The sequence below is a fragment of the Mesocricetus auratus genome, unplaced genomic scaffold, assembly GCF_017639785.1.
Source record: "Mesocricetus auratus isolate SY011 unplaced genomic scaffold, BCM_Maur_2.0 Super-Scaffold_100004, whole genome shotgun sequence".
NCBI lineage: Eukaryota > Metazoa > Chordata > Mammalia > Rodentia > Cricetidae > Mesocricetus > Mesocricetus auratus.
The window spans coordinates 98,128,562-98,151,062 of NW_024429189.1; the positions used below are offsets into that span (position 1 = coordinate 98,128,562).

Here is a 22,501-nt window from a genome sequence, read left to right on the forward strand (position 1 = left end):
ACAGATGCATCTAGGGAAGCTGACAAAAAAGTTTGTGATTTTGTGACTTTTAAAAGCCCAAAGGCTCCAAAGCCCTTTAGCCTTGCTAACAGATCCAAAGGACAGTGACCTCCATGGATGAAGAAGAGAGTCAGCTCCCAAAATATGTTTCTGACCTACCCCTCCCCGATGCTACCCCCCAAAAAACCTCCAGAAATACCCAAAGGGCAGCAACTATCAGAGATGCAGTTATGACAAAACTAGCAAGGTGAACATGGCCTGTCCTGTGGTCAAGGAATTCAGAAAGCGGGGCTCTTTGTGAATTACAGGCCAAAGATGGACAGTTCGCACAGTCTGAACAAAATATAAGCACTCTTACCAATAAATAGGTTTCAAAATGATAAATAAGGCTGGCTCTCCCTGTCGGCAGCCTGGAATCTCAGTGAGAAGTGATGGGCACAGGCAGGCACAATGAATTATGTACAGAGTGTAAACAGTAAGGCCCCTGGAGGGAGGAGTGAGGGCTGGGCCAGGTGAAGGGTGCATACACGTTAGGAATGTGGGGAGGAGGCAGTGGGCCTAGGGTGAAAATCAACAGATTTGTATGGCGGCCATCCAATACGCCACCGAACCTTGCAGTGTCGCAGGTCCTATGGGTAGGTCTACTGATTTCCTTCAGGTGGCAGGAGGAGTAGAAACTGCCCACTGATCTTTACCCTAGGAGCAGCAAAACAAGAATCTGCACCTCTTCCTCCCCAAGGCGAGTGGCCAGACCTAAAATCTTCTGCCCAGACCTCAGGACCAGATGACTAAGCAGTTTCTCAGACTGCATGAATGAGAAGGGTGAATCCTGTAATCTTTCCCTTCCAGGTAGAGGTCTAGACACCCATGTCCAGCAGGGGGAGCCATAACCCACCACCTACGGCGTGCTCCGGTCCCAGGTCCAGTTCCTGTTGCTCTAGAGTGAGATGGGGCAAGCGCTTGGATCCAAAGGCAGCATCTCAAAATGCACCTCACCCCTGGCTCCAGCACATCCCTCAACCTGGGTCTCGGTCTTTAAATGTCAGTCTCCCGGACATTGCTGTAGTCGGCTGGCTCAAAGGCAGGGCAGATGACAGCCTCTGGCCCATCTTGGGGAATGCTTAGAGACACTGCCTCAATCTCCGAGCGCAGGGCGCACGCAGCCTCCGCGCGCCGTGCGCCCCCAGAGCGGATCTTGTGGGACAGGCTGGACACCTTCGCACGCAGCTGGGTCGTGGGTCTCTGCAGCGGCCCGAGCAGCTTCCACTCCCGGAGGGCGGAGGCTGGCTTTCGACGGCCGGAGACCGGAGCCTGTGCCTCGGACGTGCCTGCAGAGCCCGGGCCCGGGTGTGCAGTGAGGGCCAGGGGTGCTCCCGGGGGCGCGACGAGCGGGCTGGGGGCACAGTCGGGGCGCTGGTCGCCTGTCGAGACTCGCCAGTGGTGGCCGTAGACGCGCCAGAGGCGGCGTCGGCGTCGGCGACATTGGCAGCGGAGGAGGCGGAGGAAGGCGCGCTTGAACTCGCGACTAGAGCAGGGGTAGATGAGCGGGTTCACACAGCTGTTGAAGTAGCCCAGCCAGAAGATGACCTTGAAGACGCCCTCGGATGGCTTCAGCTGCGGGAACAGAGAGCCTGCAGGGGACAGAGACCCGGGTAGTTAAGGGTGTGGATAGTGGGACAGCTGCCTGCCTACCTCAGCAAGCTTAGTCACTGGTAGGAGCCCTCAAGGGGGCCTTTCTCTGTGAACACACAGATGGTGAAAAAAGAATCATCTCCCTGTCTTCTGAGTCGGACCTGAAAACTATTTGGGCAGAGGCAACGAATCCTGACCAGAGTGAGACCAAACCACGTGACCCTGCAGTTTCACCAGCCGCAGCCTTCGCTAGGGAGCCCAGTTACTGGGGTCGGTGTGGAGGTCTCTTTGTGCTCCCCCCTCTCCGCAGAGGGCACCAGAAGACACCAGCATTGTCTTGTTCTTTACGGTGTTGACGTGGAAGCGTAATTCTGCTACAAGTTTCATGCAAAAATATTTTGACAACTTTTTTTTAAACAAAAAGAGTTCATTTGCAATCTTTTGCACGGTGTTTTATGGCACTCTCTCTGCAGTGTACGCTACAGCCTAAGCACAAAGAGAAAGAAGCCCAGAAGTAAGGGGTGACCAAAGTTTGTCCAGTGCTGGGTACTGTGGAGGAGTCATGGAACGCGGTGCTGGCTCCAGGGGACAGTGTGACTACCCCTGAAGCAGAGGGGTGAGTGCAGGCTCAGGGACACCTCACAACTATCCCAGACTCAGCCAGGACAGGACAGACACGGAGCCGGTGGCTGTAGAATGAACTATAGACACCCCATCTGGTCTCCACAGCGGAGGGCCTCGAATGAAGGCTCAGCTTTCACTCCAGGGTAGTTAGGAGCCATGGGTATTTTGAAGCTGGTTGGAGATACAGCTCAGAATTAAGCTTCAAGAGCCCACTACCCATGGCTGTAAAATTGCAGGACTGTGGGTCTGTTGCAGGGCAAGTGGTGAGGAAATGCTTCTGGTGTGGCTTTGGATGGGGGACAGAACACCAGGCAGGTAGGGACGGTTGCTAAGACCCTGCTTCCCATGAACCTCTTTCCTGGGGTCCCAGCATGGACCCTAAGGAAGCCACTCTCAGGGAAAGGGAACCGAGTGCAAAGAAACAGTCCATAGGATTTCTTCTCACCCGCCTTGTCCTCAGCAGAAGCTGGGGCCAGGTGCTTCATTCTAGACACAGAAGGGCAGTGTGCCCTCTCCCCAGGGGCAGCCCCCCTCCCCGGGTGCAGTCCCCCCTCCCCAGGGGCAGTCCCCCCTCCCGGGGGCAGTCCTCCCTCCCCGGGGGCAGTCCTCCCTCCCCGGGGCAGTCTGTCCTCCACGGGGGCAGTCCCCCCTCCCCGGGGGCAGGCTCCTCTCCCCAGGGGCAGAGGCACTATGCCCCACTCATCAACCACCTTCCATATCACCCACTACCCACACGGGAAACATTCCTGATGCTGAGAGGAGGTGGGAGGAGGGAGGGCAGCACCCACTGCACAGCCCAGCCTTTTGCATCCTGCTCATGTTGTCCTCACAGGCCACTCAGCAGGCCACTCTGCAGGCCACTCTGCAGGCCACTCAGCAGGCCACTCAGCAGGCCACTCTGCAGGCCACTCAGCAGGCCACTCAGCAGGCACTCTGCAGGCCACTCTGCAGGCCACTCAGCAGGCCACTCAGCAGGCACTCTGCAGGCCACTCTGCAGGCCACTCTGCAGGCCACTCTGCAGGCCACTCTGCAGGCCACTCAGCAGGCCACTCTGCAGGCCACTCAGCAGGCACTCTGCAGGCCACTCTGCAGGCCACTCTGCAGGCCACTCAGCAGGCACTCTGCAGGCCACTCTGCAGGCCACTCTGCAGGCCACTCAGCAGGCACTCTGCAGGCCACTCTGCAGGCCACTCTGCAGGCCACTCAGCAGGCCACTCTACAGGCCACTCAGCAGGCACTCTGCAGGCCACTCTGCAGGCCACTCTGCAGGCCACTCTGCAGGCCACTCAGCAGGCCACTCAGCAGGCCACTCTACAGGCCACTCTACAGGCCACTCTGCAGGCCACTCTGCAGGCCACTGAGAGTCTCACTTTCCTTTTCTGTGAATGGAGACAGTAATGCTCCTCTGGATGGGATTTCATGCAGATGCATAAATTTCAGTGCTTAGCAGAATTTTAACCCAAACGGTTAGGCTGGGAGTATAGATCACAGCTAGAGGACTCATGCAACACTTGCGAGTCCCTGGGTTCAATCCCCCGGACAGCAAGCAAATCAACCAACCAACCCACCCACTCACCTACCCCTGGTATCTACTTACTCCCCCCCGCCACCGCCCCTTTTTCAGTGACTTTTCAGAGAGGGGACCACAACCTTGGAAAGGAACCTGCCATCCATATCTAGAGAGTGGTCAGAAACAGTAACTGAACACAGTGGGTTTGTGGGCACTGAGGCTTAGTAAGGTGGATTTCTCTTGGGAGAGGGGTTAGGCAGTCTCTGGAAAATGCCAGAAGGACCTTACCCTGCAGGAAGATAGCCCTCGAGGACAGCACCCCTCAAGGGCTGCAAAGCCAGGCCAAATGCTGGAAATAACACTGTGACTCAGACTACAGTCTTTTCCATTTCACTGTGGATGACACATCAGTGGGCTATGCTTCCCAGCGGGTATTGCCAGCCTGGGCTTTATTCAGATTTGTGGACAACTTGACATGTTTTAGTACTGCCCCAGTCTCACTGCAAACACTGATACTTTAATTTATGCACAACCAACTTGTCCGGAGTCTTCCTGGAATGGGGAATTCCTCACACACGAAGGGGCTGGGACTCTGGGGCAGCCCTCCAGTCCCAGCAGTTGGCCTCCGCCTCCCTTGAGGGCTGACTTTGAGTTCCCTCAGAAGCAGGTTCTGGGACAAGTCTTAAGCTGGGAGGGAAACACCTTGTGTAGGTGCTGACACAGGGGAAGGGATGCTCATAAGTCAGCTGCCAATGCGGGAAGCTGAGGCTTCACCCCAAAGGGGCTCTGTGCCCCCCATCACCCTGCAGCTGCTTCCTTAAGCTTTTCATTTTTCCCCGCTATCTGCCTACTTTGTGGACGGACTACGAGGACAAGTATGCTATGGAAGCCCCTGTGCAAGCTGCCAGGCACTCGGGAGTGGGCCTGGGCAAACTGAAAGCCACAACTGGTTCTTACTCTTTCTGACTACCGTGTGCAGAAACGTTGTTTGGGTTCCCCAGCTACCAGAACTGTGATGCAGATAAACTCTTCTTTATAAGGTAGTTGACCTCAGTTGTTTTGTTACAGTAACACAGTACAGACTAAAACTACAGAAGTCTCAAAAGGTACGTGGGCATCTTGGAGCTAGGGCTACTCTCAGCACTAGGACACCCTCCTCCTTGGCTCCAGTGGGTTTACAATCCCATCCTGAACACTGTCCTCTGATTTCCTGCAGACAAAGTGCAACTGGGCAAACTGTAGAAGTTCTTTTTACCGAGGCAACTGTGTGCTGCCCCCTACTTCCCTACTGTGTGCGCTAGCCTCTACCTTTCCCTAGGTCCCCAGTGTCACGGCCCCGCTCTAGCATGTTCTGTCTTATGTGTGTCCTTGTACGAGCTGTGTGACCACTCTACCCTCTGGCTGGGCTCTGCTTGTGGTGGGATCCCCACTCTGGCTTTTGGGCTGTTATGCATGGCTGTACCAGATGCTCTTCCTACACACTGGGCAGTGACAGCTTCCCATGCGGCGCCTTCCACGCACTCCTGACCCGTAGGGTGATTTCTGAAGCTCTGCCCCCCCCAATGCATCACACTCACTTTGAAGTGCCGTGGGTACTGATACCCGTGGACTCTTCCCTATTTCACCCCACACTATACCTGTTACCAACTGTTGGTCTCTGAGTCCTGAAGCTTTGCCCTGCTTCCCTGTGGCCCAGCCTACTGCCCTTGTCTAATGGCAAGGCCCGCCTGAGTGGGCGGTATTTCCACACAGCAGCTGGGGGTCCTTGGCAAGCACCAGCCAGAGCTATTCTATTCTTTACTTCCAGGGGCTGCACGGGCTCACTCTCTCTTTCCTTATCTGTACTGTGACCTTTGACAGTGCCTTCCATTGTTGCTGGTGTCTGCCTCCTTCTCTGCTTAGTAGGCACTCGAGATTGCCAGCATCACAGCCATTTCCTTCACCACCCTCCCATAACCACATTCCTCACACAGCCAGAACCTAAGCCACGAGCCACAGAATCACGTCCTGAGCACGCATGGGGCTCTGACGTTGGCTGTGTAGCAGGCTCCCGCTCTTTCTCCCTGCCCCAGCTCTGTACCAAAGTCCTCCTTCCCCTTCCCTCCCACCCTGTGGGATTTCATGCTCACGCCCCCATGTCCTTCACACAGGTGCTGGAGACCAAATTCGGTCCCTGTGCTTACACAGTGAGCACTTTACTTGCTGAGCAGTCTCAGAAATGACCATGTTTGTCCCCTGCTCAGAACCCTCCAGCAGCTCCTGTTTCCTCAAGGTAATGGTGTGTGTGTGTGTGTGTGTGTTCTTGTGTGCACAACTTCACACACACACTCCCCCTCCCCACTCTGCTGCAGCCACTGTCTTCCTTGCTGCTTCTCACCCACGCTGGACCTCAGCTTTCTCCAGAATCTTCCATCACGTCTGCAGTAGGTTGCCCAGACCCTACGGCTGCCTGGGGCTCACTCTGTTTGCTTGTCACTTAGCTCCACTGTGTGCCAGTACTGACCACCTTCTCCACCACTGCAGGAGTCGCTCTTCATCCCCTCAGTCCCCATCCCTTTCCACCCTGGGCAGGTGACTCCCGGGCGGGACTTCTGTCTACTTTGCTTGCCTGGGACCCCCTTTCTTCATTTTTGCTTAGATGGCTGCAGCATCTCTGTCACCCTCCAATCTGCACACAGCTGCAGGAGGCTTTTTCTTAAAAGTGGTTTCTCTCCTCCGCCCTGTCCATTTCCAGTGGCACCCCACAGCACTAAGGACATGCTAAAATTCCTTCATCACAGCGAGTCAGAACGGCCTTTGTCTGCTTTCCTTCGATTTCACATTTAGCCCCAAGCAGGTCCTCCTACCTGGGCCTCTCTCTAGCTCCTCACCCCTCACCCCTGCTCAATTTCCAACCGCCTGGCTTGGTTGGACCCTCTTGCCTTCCCGGGAGTCCTGTATGGGGGTTGTTAGTTCCCCAGAAGGCCCGTGTATTGAAGGTGTGCTCCCCTGTCCACGCAGCTAATGGGGGGAGGTAGAGGAACACCTAGGAAGTGGAGACTAGCTGGAGGAGTGTGGTTCCTTTTCTGTTTCCCAGCTACTCACTGCTTCCATGACATGCTGCCTCACCACATGCTTCAAACAACAGGCCAACCAATCATAGACTGCAGCCTTCCAAACAGTGGCCCACAAGAAAACTTTCTCCTTTTCCTTAGCTATTCAGAAGACTACAGCACTGATTGACACTGACGTGGTGTTTGTGGAGGTCTAGCTTAGTGTCCTTCAGTGTGGACACTGCTGGTCAGAAAAGGACCTGTCTGGTCACCAGGTTACTTTGCTGGCTGGCCCAGTTGGGCACACACTGGGGGAAAGGAAGGCAGGGGCTCTTTGCCCCCTGGTTTATCCCTGGCCAGTGTTATTCCTCAAGGAGCAGAGGGGTAGTCTGAGGAGGAGCTGCTGGGATTTGGGGTAAGTCAAAAGAGGAATATGAGCAAATAGGCCAAGCCTTGAGGCCTATGGGCAGCTCTGAGATTAACAACCTCCTCCGGCATCCCCAGAAAGGAGCGTGTCCTTGGCAGGTTGCCAGAATTCACAGCCAACCCTGAGCATACGTTGTAGCTGGCCATGAAGTGTTAGACTGTGTCCCTCACCCCCTTTTTACCTCCCTCCACTAGTGACCTCTGTCCACAGCATGCTATTTCTCTGGCTGAGAGACACCAGGAGTTGAAAGTTCACCATTCTGACACTCGTGTGTCCTTCCACCAGCAGAGTCAGGAGAGAAGGAACGCAAACCCCAGATAACCCCTATCTCCCGGCTCTCCAGCTGGCCAGTCAGTGGCTTATACTGGCACTCTCAGTCCCTTCTCCCCAAGGGACCCTGGACCTCTGTCCCTTGCAGAGCCAGAAAACCTCTCTGATAAAGTCCTGGAACCGAGGACCCGTAAGGAGAACCTATGTGGGGAGGGGAGGCAGGACTAGAAACTCATCCTGGGAAAGTGAATTCTGGGTAGAGACAAGAACATGGGCAAAGGTCCTGATGCAGCAAGAACCGCTCACAGTTTGGAGAAAAACCCAGGGAGTTCAGATGGCTTCAGAGGAGAGAGAGCAAGGGGAGAATGAAAAGAAACAAGGCTGCCTTGAATCGGAAATAATCGTGGAGGGCTGCCAGGAGGAGGTGGCCTGGGTAAGATCTGGACCCCATATATGGAAGGGCATATTGAGGGCACTGCCAGTCTCCTATGGTGAAGGGTCACTGGCAGAGTCTTCTTGCTTGAGATAGGCCAGGAATGGGTCAGGTGTTCTTCTGGGCCCCAGGATTGCGTGCCCCGAGACTGTTGGGCTCCCTGGAGCTGGCAGAGAGCCTTGGCGTCTGTTATGGGCTGAGGAACATAGGATGGTGGGACAGCTCTCAGGGTTCATCATGGACAGGAACTGCAGGCTCTTGCTCTCTGCCTCCTCTAGGCCTGCGCCGGGTCCATCCGTTTATCGCCAACTCTTTTCACCCCTTTTCCATCTCTTCACTTTCCCACTCTCTTCCCTTTCTTTTCCTGTCCGTATCACTTCCTTGCTGATCTCCCCTGCTCCGGTCTGTGGCCTCAGACAAGCTGGGTGATGTGCTGGGGCTATATGTCTGTCAAGCGCCGGGGGCTGTATGTCTGCCCAGTGTTGAGGCTGTATGTCTGCCCAGTGTTGAGGCTGTATGTCTGCCCAGTGCTGGGGGCTGCATGTCTGTCCAGTGTTGGGGCTGTATGTCTGCCCAGTGCTGGGGCTGTATGTCTGTCCAGTGTTGGGGCTGTATGTCTATCCAGCGCTGAGGCTGTATGTCTGTCCAGTGTTGGGGCTGTATGTCTATCCAGTGCCGGGGGCTGTATGTCTGTCCAGCGCTGGGGCTGTATGTCTGTCCAGTGCTGGGGGTGTATGTCTGTCCAGCGCTGGGGCTGTATGTCTGTTCAGTGCTGGGGCTATATGTCTGTCCAGTGCTGGGGCTGTATGTCTATCCAGTGCTGGGGGCTGTATGTCTGTCCAGTGCTGGGGCTGTATGTCTGTCCAGTGCTGGGGGTGTATGTCTGTCCAGTACTGGGGGCTGTATGTCTGTCCAGTGTTGGGGCTGCATGTCTGCCCAGTGTTGGGGCTGTACGTCTGTCCAGTGCTGGGGGCTGTATGTCTGTCCAGTGTTGGGGCTGTATGTCTGTCCAGTGTTGGGGCTGCATGTCTGCCCAGTGTTGGGGCTGTACGTCTGCCCAGTGTTGGGGCTGTACGTCTGTCCAGTGCTGGGGGCTGTATGTCTGCCCAGTGTTGGGGCTGTACGTCTGTCCAGTGCTGGGGCTGTATGTCTGTCCAGTGGCTCTTGTGCTTAGTCAAGCTAGACTTACTCCAAGCAGGAGCCCCTCTGGACTACACTGACAGTGACCCTGGGTCTGTGCAGGAGAAAGGCTTCTGCCCAGGGCAGAAGGTCCCCTGGCAGTGGGTACCATGGGTGGGACCCCCAGCACTGAGTAACCTGGACAACTTCCAATCACAGGGCCAGCATCTGTTCTGGGTCATCACTGCAAAGCGAGGAAGGCAAATCTTCCACTTCCCCAGGGCTTAGCTCAGGGACCATGGGCTTTCAGCTTTTTTGTCTGACAGAGCCCCAGTCATCCCTATGACCATGCTGAGGTCTTCCTCATGACGAGCAGCCAGCGCAGAAGGACATCTGGCAGAGAGGGGACTTGTGTAGGGGCTGAGGGTCTGGCTGATAGTTAGCACTGAAAATATGGCTACAGACTGACATCTTACCCTGGCCCAGCCCGGTCTCTCATCCAGGCAAGCAATAACAAGGACTCTGGGGCCAGCGTGCCTGGGTTCCAGTGTTAGACCTTACAGCAAGTGAGGTGGGAACTTTGATCATGTCACGCAGCTGCCCTGTGCCAGTTTTCTCTTACAGACAACACAGTAGCTGATAGCATTGATACTGCGGCACTGTTAGGGTCAGCTCCTGCTAGGAAGGTGAAGGTAGCCAGCCTGGAGGACATGTGACATTCATTGGCTGATTTGCGTAGGCAGGGCAGTGGGGATGAAGAAATGAGTCCAGCTGAAGAGAGAGGTGCTCAGTGGGTGGAGTGACTGGCTGGGGTGTGGAAGAGGGACTGAGGCTGATTGATGGCCAGGCTGCAGGCTGTGGGCACCAGAGGGTGCAGAGATGCCATTTGTCACATGGGAAGATGGTAGGTAGCAGACTCAGGGGAGTGGAAAGGCAACCCCAGGAAGGGAAACTAGCACATCATTGTCAGGGTGTGGGAGGGAAGCAGATGGGAGGCGGCCCCCAGGTTGTCCAGACCTCCCATGGCTAATACAGTTAAGCCAGATGGGCACAAGGTGGTCTCACAAGGGTCCCAGCAGAGGGTGAGAGTCAGGTGATGAGGTGACAGTGGACACTTCTGCATGGAGGAGGGACCAGAGCTGTAGAAGGTCAGTGATCATTTGTTATAGCAAGCGAGGAAATTAATACGGTCTGAGGGTCTGGAATGTGGGGTCAAAGGGAAAAGAAGGGTCCTCTAAGGAGGCTGAGAGTAACAGCAGAAAAGTGTGCATGCAGGGTAAGACCAGAGGGATGCTGAGGGTCCAGGAGGGAAGGTTGACATAGCAGGAGAGAATTAAAGGGTTTGAAAGTTACCTGGAGTGTGACTCTTGGGCTGCCATTGGTGACAGTGCCAAAGGGGAAGAGGGGCTAGTATGGTCAGAGTTACACTGATTGGGGCTGAGGCATTGTTGGCTGGAAGAGGAGGACCTTTATTAGAATAGTCTTTAATAAGTAAGTGACAAGGGATGTTTTACAAGTAGCTATAAGAGAGGAAAGATACCAGTGAGGCGGTAGGGTAAGGATGAGGGCAAAGGAGGCCGTCATACTCCGCCGGAATGTTTTAAGACAGCTCTAGATAGGACTATGTGCTGTGCATATGAAGGGAGTCAGAAGATTCAGAGCGCTGGCAGTAACTGCTACAAGCAGATCTGTTATGAAGGAAAGCACTCAGGGGGATTAGAGCTGGAGGGAACCTACAAGGGCTTCCAAGATCACCCTGGGGCTGTGCCCGGGCAGAGGGCTGACTGTGAAGAGTTTGATACCTCTTTGGCATGTTCAGCTAAATGGTTTGTACTGGCTTTTGAGAGCTGACTGTTCCATTCCCAGGAATTCCGCAAACTTGGTGGTTGTGTTTTTCATTACTTGACATTGACCACTATGAGAATATGAACACCACCGGAATGGGCAGATGCTACAAATGGGTCCCACTCCAGAGTCAATGAGAATGTATTTATCAGCATACCACTGTACCACATGGGGGAATGGTGGGCTCAGTTCTGGATTTGGGACTCCCAGGAGTAAGATAATGGGAGGGAGTTAAAAGTGCTCAGAGCAGACGAAGTGCAAAGTCATGGGATTGGCAGCATCTCAGCAATGGGAGGCAAAATAAGAGCCCAGGAGGTGAGAGCCATACTGAGGCCGAGCTCACCATAATGGGAGCCAAGCAGGGAGGACAGAGCAGATGGACTCAGACACAGAGACCCACTGGGGATGGAGCGGGAGGGTGTAGGCGGCACAGGGGCTCAGGCATGGTCCTAGGAGGACAGAGGAGAGGGACTGTCCGTCTAGTCTGGAGGACAAGGTGCCATCAGGGACCAGCCTCGGCACAATGGTGTTACACTGATGATGAGCACAATGGTGTTACACCGATGACAACAAGGCTAGGGATGGAAGAGGGGGAGACAGCTTGTGACCCTAACACTCAGGCATCCTGTTTTTTTTTTTTTTAAGTATAATATTTCTTAGCTCTGTCCCGAGCCTGAACCAGAACTGATGGCAGATGAGATAGCAGTGTCAGTCAGCAACTGAGAGCTCACATTGTGGTATCTTGATTGTCATTTCCCAGTAAGAGGAAGAGTGAATACCAGGCCTGGGGCCGCCAAGTACAAGCTGAGCCTGAAACTCAGTACACTGGAGAGCAAGGGCACACTCGGGCGCTGAAGGCTTCTCAAAGGGTTCTGAAGATAACTTGGGGCAAGCACAAAACCTGTGAGGTACCACTCAACAGCACAGATGACTAGAAACGATGCCAGAGAACCAGCTGTCACTTTTGGGCCCCCAGTTTCTGAACAGGAGCTTTTGAAACTTCCGTCTGCTAAGAAGATCCAGTGCTGGGGCCAGCTGTGCAACACTGTCCCTATGGTTAATAATAGTGTGTGCACACTTAAGATTTCATCGTGAAGTGCCACGGTACTCTGATAAAATATAGTGAGATGAAGTGAAACCCTTCGGTGCCACCCAGATCCATGGCATGCAGGTATGCAAAGACATGGGCATCTTCACTTCCTTGCCCTGCACGAGTTCACTGAGTACCTGCTTACAGGCACAGCCCGGGCTTTTGGATTTGCATACACTAATGTAAGTGTGTATGCCCTAACTATATAACATGATGGCAACACTTGCATCTGTCCCTGAGCAAGATGCAGAACATTTCCAGCATCATGGAAAGTTCTAGCACTTGCTTCCATTTGCACTCATTTCCCTCACTCTCTTATGCACACAAAGGCAACCGCTATTTTAACTTTTATCATTGGTTTTGCCTATTTTGAATGTCATTCACACAGAATCATATGATAAACACACTTTATGCTCCCAGTCTGGCTTACCCCATTCAGTAAAAAGTCCATAAAATTCACTTGTTACTTTTTCTTGCTGAATAATAGTCCAATCTATGAATAAATGTTTTTTTTTTCTTTATCCTCCTGCTTGGGCTTCATCTCTGGACCTGTTTTCTCATAGACTATCCATTCCAGGTGTGTCAACCTGGGTATCCCACCAACATGGCTAATCTACTGTGCCTATGAGGTAAGGTTCCTTATACTCACACTGTGATACACATTGAATGTCGATATCACAGTGGATTAAAACAAGACCAAGTCTGAGGGCTGGATATGTTCTCTACCACAGAGACAGGCCAGCACTATGAAAGAGAGACCCTGTTCTGGCTCCCAGATGACTGAAGCTGCCGTGAGTGGTGACATTCAGAGGCCAGTGATGGGACCTGGGGTGTATTTCGGTGGTGGATCACATGACTTGGGCCCCGTCCTCATCACTGCAAAAAATAAAACAGCTGCTGCCCTTGCCCCTACACACCAAAGTTTGGGCTGCTTGTGACCAGGTCCATTATATAGTTTATGATTTTTTTCATGGCATCTAGCCCTGTACCAGCGTGCTTGAGACCAGGGGAAATGTGTCTGTCCTGGGTGGGGATGTCAAGAGCTCTTTTCTCCACAAGCCAGTCTGACCAGGAATGCCTCTGAGACTGAAAAAGGAGCAGACTGTTCAGGCCTGTCCTGTAGGTGTGCTGTCAGGTAAGAAGGCAGACAGGCCTGTAGCCACTCACCAGGGCAAGGGCTGCAAGCGTCCACACACAGCCCAGGCACCAGCAAGCTCCCTGTGCTGCTGTATGTATTACCAGACAAGCGATGTCTGAGGTTCCCATTAAAGTAACCTCTGCCTTCCTTTGGGGAATACATACTCTGTGCTTGTTCCTCCTGGGGAAAGTGAGGCAGACATAAAAGAGTGGTCTGCAGCTTATCTGGGCCCTTTATGATTTTGTGTGCCTTGCATCTGTCCTCAGGGGGCCTCACGATTTAGTACACCTGTTGCCGTTGGTCCTTCTTCGTAGTATATTTGGCTTGACCAATAGCATATTGCTCTTTTGGCGGGGACAGGGTTTCGCTAAATAGACCGCTTCAGCCTCCCGTGTCTACTGTGACCAGCCAGCATGCTGGGGCTGATAGGTGGCCCTCCATGCCAGCATTCCTCTGGGATTCCAGACTTTTCCTTAGCACTCGTGCTACCCCACAGCTGTTGTTTCTGCTCACCAGCTACATCTCCACTGCAGCTGGGGCTACTGAACATGTGAGGTGTGGATGAGGGCACGGGGGGGGGGCTGCTTAGTGACCCCCAGAGCGCGGCCGTGTAGTTGTTTTCATTTCTGTAACCATGGACTTTGTGGACACTCCTCGCTCCTCAGCACTACCTTGCCTGGCTCTTGTCACAGCTGGCACACTCACATGGATCTGAAGATTTCCCGCCTGTGCAGCTGTCCCTCGGCTGTCCCTCGGCTGTCCCTCAGCTGTTTCTTGGCTGTCCCTGGGCTGTCCCTCGGCTGTTTCTCGGCTGTCCCTGGGCTGTCCCTCAGTTGTGCCTCAGCTGTCCCTGGGCTGTCCCTCAGCTGTCCCTGGGCTGTCCCTCGGCTGTTTCTCGGCTGTCCCTGGGCTGTCCCTCAGTTGTGCCTCAGCTGTCCCTGGGCTGTCCCTCAGCTGTCCCTGGGCTGTCCCTCGGCTGTCCCTGGGCTGTCTCTCGGCTGTCCCTGGGCTGTCCCTCGGCTGTCCCTGGGCTGTCCCTCGGCTGTCTCTCGGCTGTCCCTCAGCTGTCCCTGGGCTGTCCCTCGGCTGTCTCTCGGCTGTCCCTCAGCTGTCCCTGGGCTGTTTCTCGGCTGTCCCTCGGCTGTCCCTGGGCTGTCCCTCGGCTGTCCCTGGGCTGTCCCTCGGCTGTCTCTCGGCTGTACTGCTGCTCTCCCAGCTGCCTTTCCTGACATCCGTTTGGTTCTTTCTAAACAGGTACTTCCTGGGAGACTGTACCCCACACTCTGGCAAGCACCCCGATCTTTAACCTCTGTGCCCAAATCCCCATAGACTTTATCCTAACACCTCCAGCTGAAACTTGTTGGCCCCTTGAAGGCCACATTCCCCACAAAGAGTTGCAGCCCAGAGTGTTTGCTCAAGGGCACCTCTTCCCTCACAAGCCCCGTGAGTGTCAGGGCCTCCTGGCCTCTTTCCCTCCTCAACAGCCTCCAGGCCACTCTCTTGCTCCCACAGCAGCCTCTACCCTCTGCTTTGCCCTCCAGTCTATACAGGGCAGAGTGGAATACCCTGTTTCTTTGCTTGGCACCTGCCCTGTTTGTTCATTATTGCCAGCTCCTTAGGACTAAGCTCTGCCAGGAGTTTGAGCTGGTATGTACATCCTAAAACACACAACTTGATATTTTGCATATTCATACATCCATGCAATCCCTTCTTGGAGCCAGCTATAAACATCTCCAGGGCTCCTACTTATACCATGTGGGAGGAGCAGCAGACAGGGACAGAGAAAAAGCAGCACATGCCAGCAAGGGGCAGAGGTCATGGAGATTTAGAGATGGTTTCCTGGAAGATGATGCGATCTGGACCTCAACTAACAGTCCTGGTCTTTTTTCTGTGTTGATTTTAACTGTGACAAAAATGAGAGAAACCTAACATTCAGCAGGAGACTGGATCAACACACCATGCAGTAGTCTCAAATGCGCTAATAATGGCCCCACACTGCATGAATCTCAAGGACATAATGTTGGGTGAAAAACACAGGCTGAAGAGAGATATGCATATGGATGCCATTGATACAAATTCTGAAGACACACAAAACAATGCAATACTTTGAAATGAACTCGGATGTCTGTGGTAAGAGTATCAACAAATACCTGGGAGTGATAGATGCCAGCATCACCTCTGGGGAGGTGGAGGAGGAAGTGGGGCATTGAGTTCAGCTGTGTTCTATCCTGTGCAAGCAGCAAGAAGAAGGATATAAGGTAGATACAGCAAGTTCAGCATATGCCCAGTGAGGGTGATCACAGGCCTGCGGGTGCTTATTAGATTTTCACTATTATAATATTATTAGATTAGTCTCTCCTCATTTGTGCATTCTTCTGTAATAAAAAAAGTTTAAGAGAAGTAAAGGAAAATGTAAACAGGGAGGCGGCATTTTCTACCCAGGCTGAGGGTTCCCTGTCGGGACTGGCGTGAACTAGACACACACAGGTAGGAGAACGAGGTGCCTTTGAACAGGCTCCATAAGGCAAGGCCAGAGCAGGGCTGTGGGGCTGGGCCTTGGAGAGGATGTGTGTGGGGGGCACACCATCTTTCTCTTGGCTATCTATTCCCTCCTCCAACTTGGTCGCTTTCTCAGTCCCCAACCCAACCCCAAAGCAGACTTTGGCTGGATGGTCTTCCAGTGGGGTTTTTATATCTCCCCCTGATTTGGTGGGGTGGGGGATCAGTGCATAACATTCACATTTGCCTCATTCACAGCATGCACAGCAATTAATTGGTGCTCACAATTCTTGTCTCGGTCAGAAGTATTACCATCATCATCACTATCCTCCCTTGAAGATGAAGAAGCAGAGGCCTGAGGCTACATAGCTAGTGAGAGGCAGAGTTGGGATCTGAACTCAAGTAGACTGATGCCGGAGCCTGTGTCTCAGTGAAGAACAATATTGCTTCCTCATATGCCAGGCATCATTCTGGGTGCTATGGATTCAGTGATGACACAGTTGAAAGGAAAAGCCAGAGAGCCGGTGACGGAGTGAAACGCCAAGACAAAGGGCAGAAACCCACAGGTCGGGAGTTAGCTAAGAGGTTTGGGGGACCGTTCAGACAGAGGAAAGATCAAGTGAGAAGACCAGAGATAGGTACACAAGGAAGTAACTACAGAGGATCAGGGCCAGGGCAGAGGGAGGAAGCACTTCCCTTAATAGCCCCTTTAAGATGGGAACAGCATCTGCTGGGAACTCCTGAAGTTCATACCTGTGGTCCTAACTACTGTAAATGCTAATAGTGACCTGTTTCCGTTTGGACAATAATAAATCTGAAGGCTACCCTCTGTAGGCTATGGAAGACAGTTTTGTTTCTAAGTAGTATGAAAACACCAAGGGACTTGTAGGAGAGTGACACAACTGAGCTATGATACATAAAAGTCACCATGGCTGCCATGTGTGGGAGACTTGCAGGGGCCCAGGAGGGAGGCCATTGCTTCTTCCCCGAGTGAGTCTCACGAGTGCAAGCAGCCAGGGGAACGGCTGGGGAGGCCCTGCTTGACCCCATAGAGGTTGTAGCTATGAGCAAACTGACCAGAGCAAAGAGCTGCCCCTTTCTCTTCTGGTCTAGGTCCTTGGGCCTGCTCCAGGGTTTCCAGGCTCCAGGGGTGGGAGGAATCCCCCGAGAACAGCCGTGCTTTCCCCGGGATAGCAGAGCTCTTGTAAGGGAACTAGTTCACCCCATAAATGACTATAAACAATAGTAACTGTCCACTTGACCATTTTCTCATCCTGCCCTTCCCATCCCAACAGGTTCCCTCCTCCAACCCCTTCAAGAGGAGATTTCAGAGGGGAAAACCCACAGGGTTCTCACAGATACCAGTGGGGCCACTGAAAGAACACCTATCGGAGAAAGCAGGGCCTCTGATGTCTGCTGAAATACAAGGTGACTGGCCTGGGTCTGCTGCGGGTGAATGACCGAGTGCACGTGGGCTGGCCCGCTGTGTATCTATCCAGAGATGGGCATATACACTAGGGGGCACATCCACTGCTGGCCACATATTACAGGGAGATGTTTGCCCAGATTTGCAAGGAACTAAAGCAAGGCCAAGGATTGTAATGGCTACAAAAGGTAAGAAAAGAAATGAGAAACCAGTAAAAGGAAATCTAGAAGTACCAAGAGCCCCGTGCTCTCCCTCTTTAACAGTAAGCGACCAGGAAGTTCATAAACATTCATAGTCAGGTTGTGGGTCATCTAAGCCTTCCAGGAAGGGACTTGTCAGAAGGGGAGGAGGATCACTCACCCAGTGGCAGGACGAAGAAGAAGGGGAACCAGCAAAGGACGAAGACACCCACGACGATGGCCAGCGTCTTGGCAGCCTTCTTCTCGCGGGAAAACTTGAGCAACCTTACTGAGAGTGAGCTGCGCAAGGTGTGGCCCTTGCTACTCTGTGCCCCATGGGTTCCTTTGGCACTAGTAGCTGCACCGCGACAGTGGATCCTCAGCACCACTTCGGAGGCCTTGCCAGGCTCCCGCTTGATGCCTGCCTCGAGGCTGCGCGTGGTGCTGCGTGCAACCACATACACGCGACAGTACATGACCACGATCACTGCCATAGGCAGGTAGAAGGAGCACACGGAAGAGAAGACAGCATAGCCCACTTCCTCGGTGATGCCGCAGAAACGCTCGTCTGGGGGCACTGGCTCCTTCCAGCCCAGTAGCGGTCCCACAGACACCACGAGGGCCACCGCCCAGAGCAGGGCCAGGATGGCAGCTGCCTTGCGCTCGGTCATAATGGCTGGGTACTTGAGCGAGTGGCGCACGCCCACGTACCGGTCCACAGAGATGGTGCAGAGGCTAAGGATGGAGGCGGTGCAGCACAGCACGTCCACAGCGGCCCATACATCGCAGAAGGTTCGACCAAAGGCCCAGAAGCCGAGAACCTCCATAGTGGCTGAGAAGGGCAGCACAGCCGCACTCAATAGCAGGTCAGCCACCGCTAGGTTCACGATGAAATAATTGGTGACCGTCTGCAGGTGGCGGTTGCAGGCCACCGAGAGGATGACGAGCAGGTTGCCCGCCACAGCGGTGAGGATGAAGGCCGCTAGGAAGACTCCCACTCCCACGCCCTGTGCACTCACCACCAGCCCCCCGACGGCCGCTGAGCCATTCACCTCGCCGCCAGCAGCAGCCCCCGGTTCTCCCGTGGAGCTCTGGTTGTCCTCACCGCTGCCGGTCCCCACCACAGCTCCACCGCCAGCGGTCCCTGGCACGCCGCCCACCGAAGGGCCCTCTGGTCCAGCCGTGCCAGCTCCACCGCCTGCGCCGGAGCCCCCAGTGCTACTGTTCGAGCGGGGTCCTTCAAAAGTGACGCTCAGGAGGTCGCGGAAAGTCATCTCACGGCGCAGCCGTCGGGGCCCGAGCCCCGGCACAGGGCGAGCAAGTGGCGGGGAGGGGGCCCGCGGGCATCGCCGCAGCGCCGGAGCCAGCCCAGCGCGCCGGTCCCGTCGGTCCTGCCCAAGTTCCCGCCACGGAGGGGGCCGCAGGGAAACTGTAGTGCAGGGGGAGTGGAGAGGAGGCCACCGGGCTGTGAAGGTCCCAGCGGGAACGATGGCGCGAGGAAACGGATCTAGCGGTGGCCGCGGAGTCGCAGGGAGGGAAGGGCCGGGGCGGTCGCCCAGTGCCCTTCTCTAAGCGCGTCCAGGCGAGCGCGGCTCCGGGAGCGGCAGTGCAGGCGGCGGCCTCTGCAGCGCTTGGGACTCTGCGCGGGGGCGGGACGGAGGAGGGGCGGCCGGGAGGGAGGAGGGGGCGGCCGGTGCGAGCGAGGGCTGCCGGCTGGAGAAGCAGCCGGCTCTGCGCGACCAGCGGCTGAGGGGGTCCCTGCCGGTGCCCACGACTGCCCTCTACCCTAGCTGTCCCCTTGTTCTCCTTTCCTCGGCTCTCTCTGGACCCCGGTCCTCTTTGCCCCAGCTGCGTCTCGAAGCCTCCTTTCCTCTCTCCCACTGTCACTGGTCACTCTCTGCTTGCCCTTGCCCTAGCGGAGCATGCAAGGTGCGATCCCCGAGGCTCTGGCTCCTGGCTCCTGCCACCAGAGAGCAGCAAGAGCCTGGGATCTGTGGGTTTAGGGCTGGATGGGTAAAAGCTGCTGCCAGACCTCCTGGATGTGTCTCATGCCTTTCCTCTTTTCTCTGGGGCGACTGGCCAGCCCAGGGGCTCACCACCCGCTATGGTGCGATGGTGGCATTGAAACAGCCCTGAAGGATGCTTGTGCTTGAGCTCAAGCTGGGCGTGACTGGCATGGGACCAGATGGTGTGACTATAGCCCCAGGACCTTGCCCACACTCTGAGTAATACCAACTTTGGCCCTGTTATTTTACTCTGCATCTGAGGTAGGAATAAATTTCAAAGAACTCGGATCTCCCTCTGGGCAGAGAAGGTCAAGTGCTGGAGGGTGGGAAAGGTTACCTAGGGTGGTTAAGGGGGAGGGAGCAGAATAGCCTGCCTCCAATCTCCAGGCCCCGCCCTTATTGCCCTTATTAGCCATTGGCCCTCCTGGAGCCTCCCTTCCTCATGAGTGAAAGGGGAGTAGAAATCACTTATGGGAACCTGTGTTAGGGCTGCCTGCACGTCTCAGATGAGTGGAGTATAGTAGAGCAAGATCTGAACGTGGAGAACAGTGGCACTTCTAGGAAGCAGGGACACTAGGGAAGGAGAGGGGAGGGGGAGGAGGATCCTCCCATTGATTATCAGGACCAGCAGGGAGAGACCCAGGAACATTTTGTGGAAATGTGGGGCAGGTAGCTGTACACGCGTAGACATGCATTCCTGCGTATGTGTTTTTGAAGGTCCTTGCACATGCTAAGCAATCACTTTGCCACCCAGTTACCTCCACCAAGCATGTTCATGCTTCCTGCAGGAAGCCTCTAGAGATGATTAGATCCAAACTATCACAAATTTACCCAGGATGCCTCTGGAGTCTGACTTCCTTTACCAGGGAGTTTGGTGAGCGAATGCTCTAGCCACTTTGGGAGAGCAAGTCCCTCTGGACAGTGTCTACTCCTGTGCAAGACTAAAACATTTCATGTGAGAGTCTTTTGGGCACAAAACCTTCTGTCATTTGCTTGTAACCCACGTAAACCTTAGGGCCCAAGTGGCCCATATCAGGAAAGCACCCCCCCAAAAAAAACCCACAAAAAATCACTGATTTCTCTTCCAGAGGTTCTGAGTTCAATTTCTAGCAACCACATGGTGGTTTGGAACCATCTATAATGGGATCTGATGCCCTCTTTGTTGTGCAGACCTACAAGAAAACAGAGCACTCATATACATAAAAAATCTTTAAAAAACCCCAAACAACAAAACAAAAAAAAAATCAGGTATCTTGACATGCTTCCTGGAATCACCTCCCACACTAACTACTTAGAGTCCACTATTATCACCACTGCAATAAGAGAGAAGAAACAAAGAGCCCAGTGCCATGGAATCAAGTGTGCTAGGGACTTAATCCAAAGCAGAACGAGCATATTTAGAAGCTCACACTTTAGACCTCCAGGAGGCATTATTGTGGAAATGAAGATTGGGGTGAGAAATGATCAGGACTTGATCTCGGGTAAAAATCGTGTAGAGAAGGAGTAGATTCATGAACTCGTAGGCAAAACCATCCTTAGAGCTTGCTGGACTTGTAATAGGGAGCAAACTGGGGAAGGCATTTATGTTTCTAGTTATAGGAGCTGCATGGATGATGCTCCTGTATCCATAAGGAACCCACTAAGTTGATTTTAGGGTTGGGGAAGGTGAGTTTAGTTTAGAACTCTTAATTTGAAGTGCCTATAAGTAATCTCATCTAAGCAAAGATATAGGGGTGAGTGGCATGGTTGGGTTGGTGTTGAGCTGTATTCCAGTCCCTTCCCTGCTGTGACTTCCTTTCAGAAAGAGAGAGAGAGAGGGAGAAAAAGAGAAAGAGAGAGGGAGGGATGGAGGGAGGGAAGGGGAGGGAGGGAGGAGAGAGAGAGAGAGAGAGAGAGAGAGAGAGAGAGAGAGAGAGAGAGAGAGAGAGAGAGAGAGAGAGAGAGAGAGAGTCCTCTCTCTGGCCCTGCCAACTCCTTCCTAGATTTGAGCATCAGGTAAGGCCGTGCAGGAATTGACAACTCTTGCCCTTCTTGTTCCTTCCACCAAAGCTCTAGAACCTCTGAAATTCTTTTTGCAGAACAAGGCTGGAGCTCTTCACTGATTACCAGGCAAAGGGTGGGCTCTGTCTTAGGGTTTCTATTGATGTGAAGAGACACTATGACTATGGCAACTCTTACCAAAGAAAACATTTAATTGGGGCTAGCTTACAGTTGCAGAGGTTTAGTCTATTATCTTCATAGTAGCATGCAGGCAGACATAGTGCTCGAGGAGCTAAGAGGACTACATTTCGACCTGCAGGCAGCAGGAGCGACTGTGTGCCATACTGGGAATAGCTTGAGGATAGGACACCTCAAAGCCGCCCCTACAGTGACACACTTCCTCCATCAAAGCCACACCCACTCCAACAAAGCCACACCTAATAGTGACACTCCCTATGGGGATCATTTTCAAACCAGTACAGGCTCTTATTTCCCTGCTATGACTCAGGCCGTCCTTATCCTTCACCTAAGAGTGGCTTTTGCTCTTTGCAGTCTCACCTTCCTGTCACCACTAGTGCTCAGAATGATTTCTGCTCTTCCAGAGAACCCAGGTTGGGTTCCCAGCACCCACACCGATAACTTCACTTCCAGGAAATCTGATGTCTTCTCTGGTCTCCTCAGGCAACTGTACACACATAGTGCACATAAATTCATGCAGGCATACACATGGCATGCATACACTAATGCAGGCACAAATCTTCAGAAAACTGATTTTTATTCCTCATTTTTTCCTTACCTTGACTTGGCCTGTAGAAGTGAGGCCATAGATATGCTGGAGGATTTTCTGGAAGTGCCCCGTGTGGGACCTTAGCACCTTGCTTGTTCCTTGTTGCAGATGGTGGAATAAGAATGAGCAGGAGCAATGATAGCTCAACTGTGGTGTGATGTGAACTTTTCTCTTCTCTCATGCCGCCATCCATTCATTAAACCCTACCAGTTAGAGTTGAGCCCTTAGGAGGCAAAGTGTGACATACATGCACAGGCTTCCTAGGGCAGTAATTTTGATAGGAGTTTCTCTCTGGGCAGCAAATACTCATATTTCCTTACTGTATGATCCTCAGCAGTTCTCTTTACAGCAGAGGGCAAATGGAATTAGACTAGAGCAGAGTAAAGCAATGGGATTCTGGCTTCAAGGCAAGCCTTCCCAGAGATTAGCATAAATAAGTTCATTATGGGCAAGTGTTGGCTGGATTAGGGGAAAAATCCTAAGTATGACCCTCTGGGCTTTCC

The 22,501-nt window shown here is 53.6% G+C and overlaps 1 protein-coding gene across 1 annotated transcript; it reads right to left on the bottom strand.

Annotated features, from left to right (window-relative positions):
- Positions 1-214: 214 nt before the first annotated feature.
- Positions 215-19,473, bottom strand: Adra1d (adrenoceptor alpha 1D). Its single transcript, XM_005068659.4, has 2 exons — positions 17,407-19,473; positions 215-1,631 (listed from the first exon to the last, which is right to left on the bottom strand). Exons 1-2 carry the CDS (start codon positions 18,497-18,499, stop codon positions 1,036-1,038), a joined length of 1,689 nt encoding a protein of 562 aa, XP_005068716.1. The 5' UTR covers positions 18,500-19,473; the 3' UTR covers positions 215-1,035.
- Positions 19,474-22,501: the final 3,028 nt, after the last annotated feature.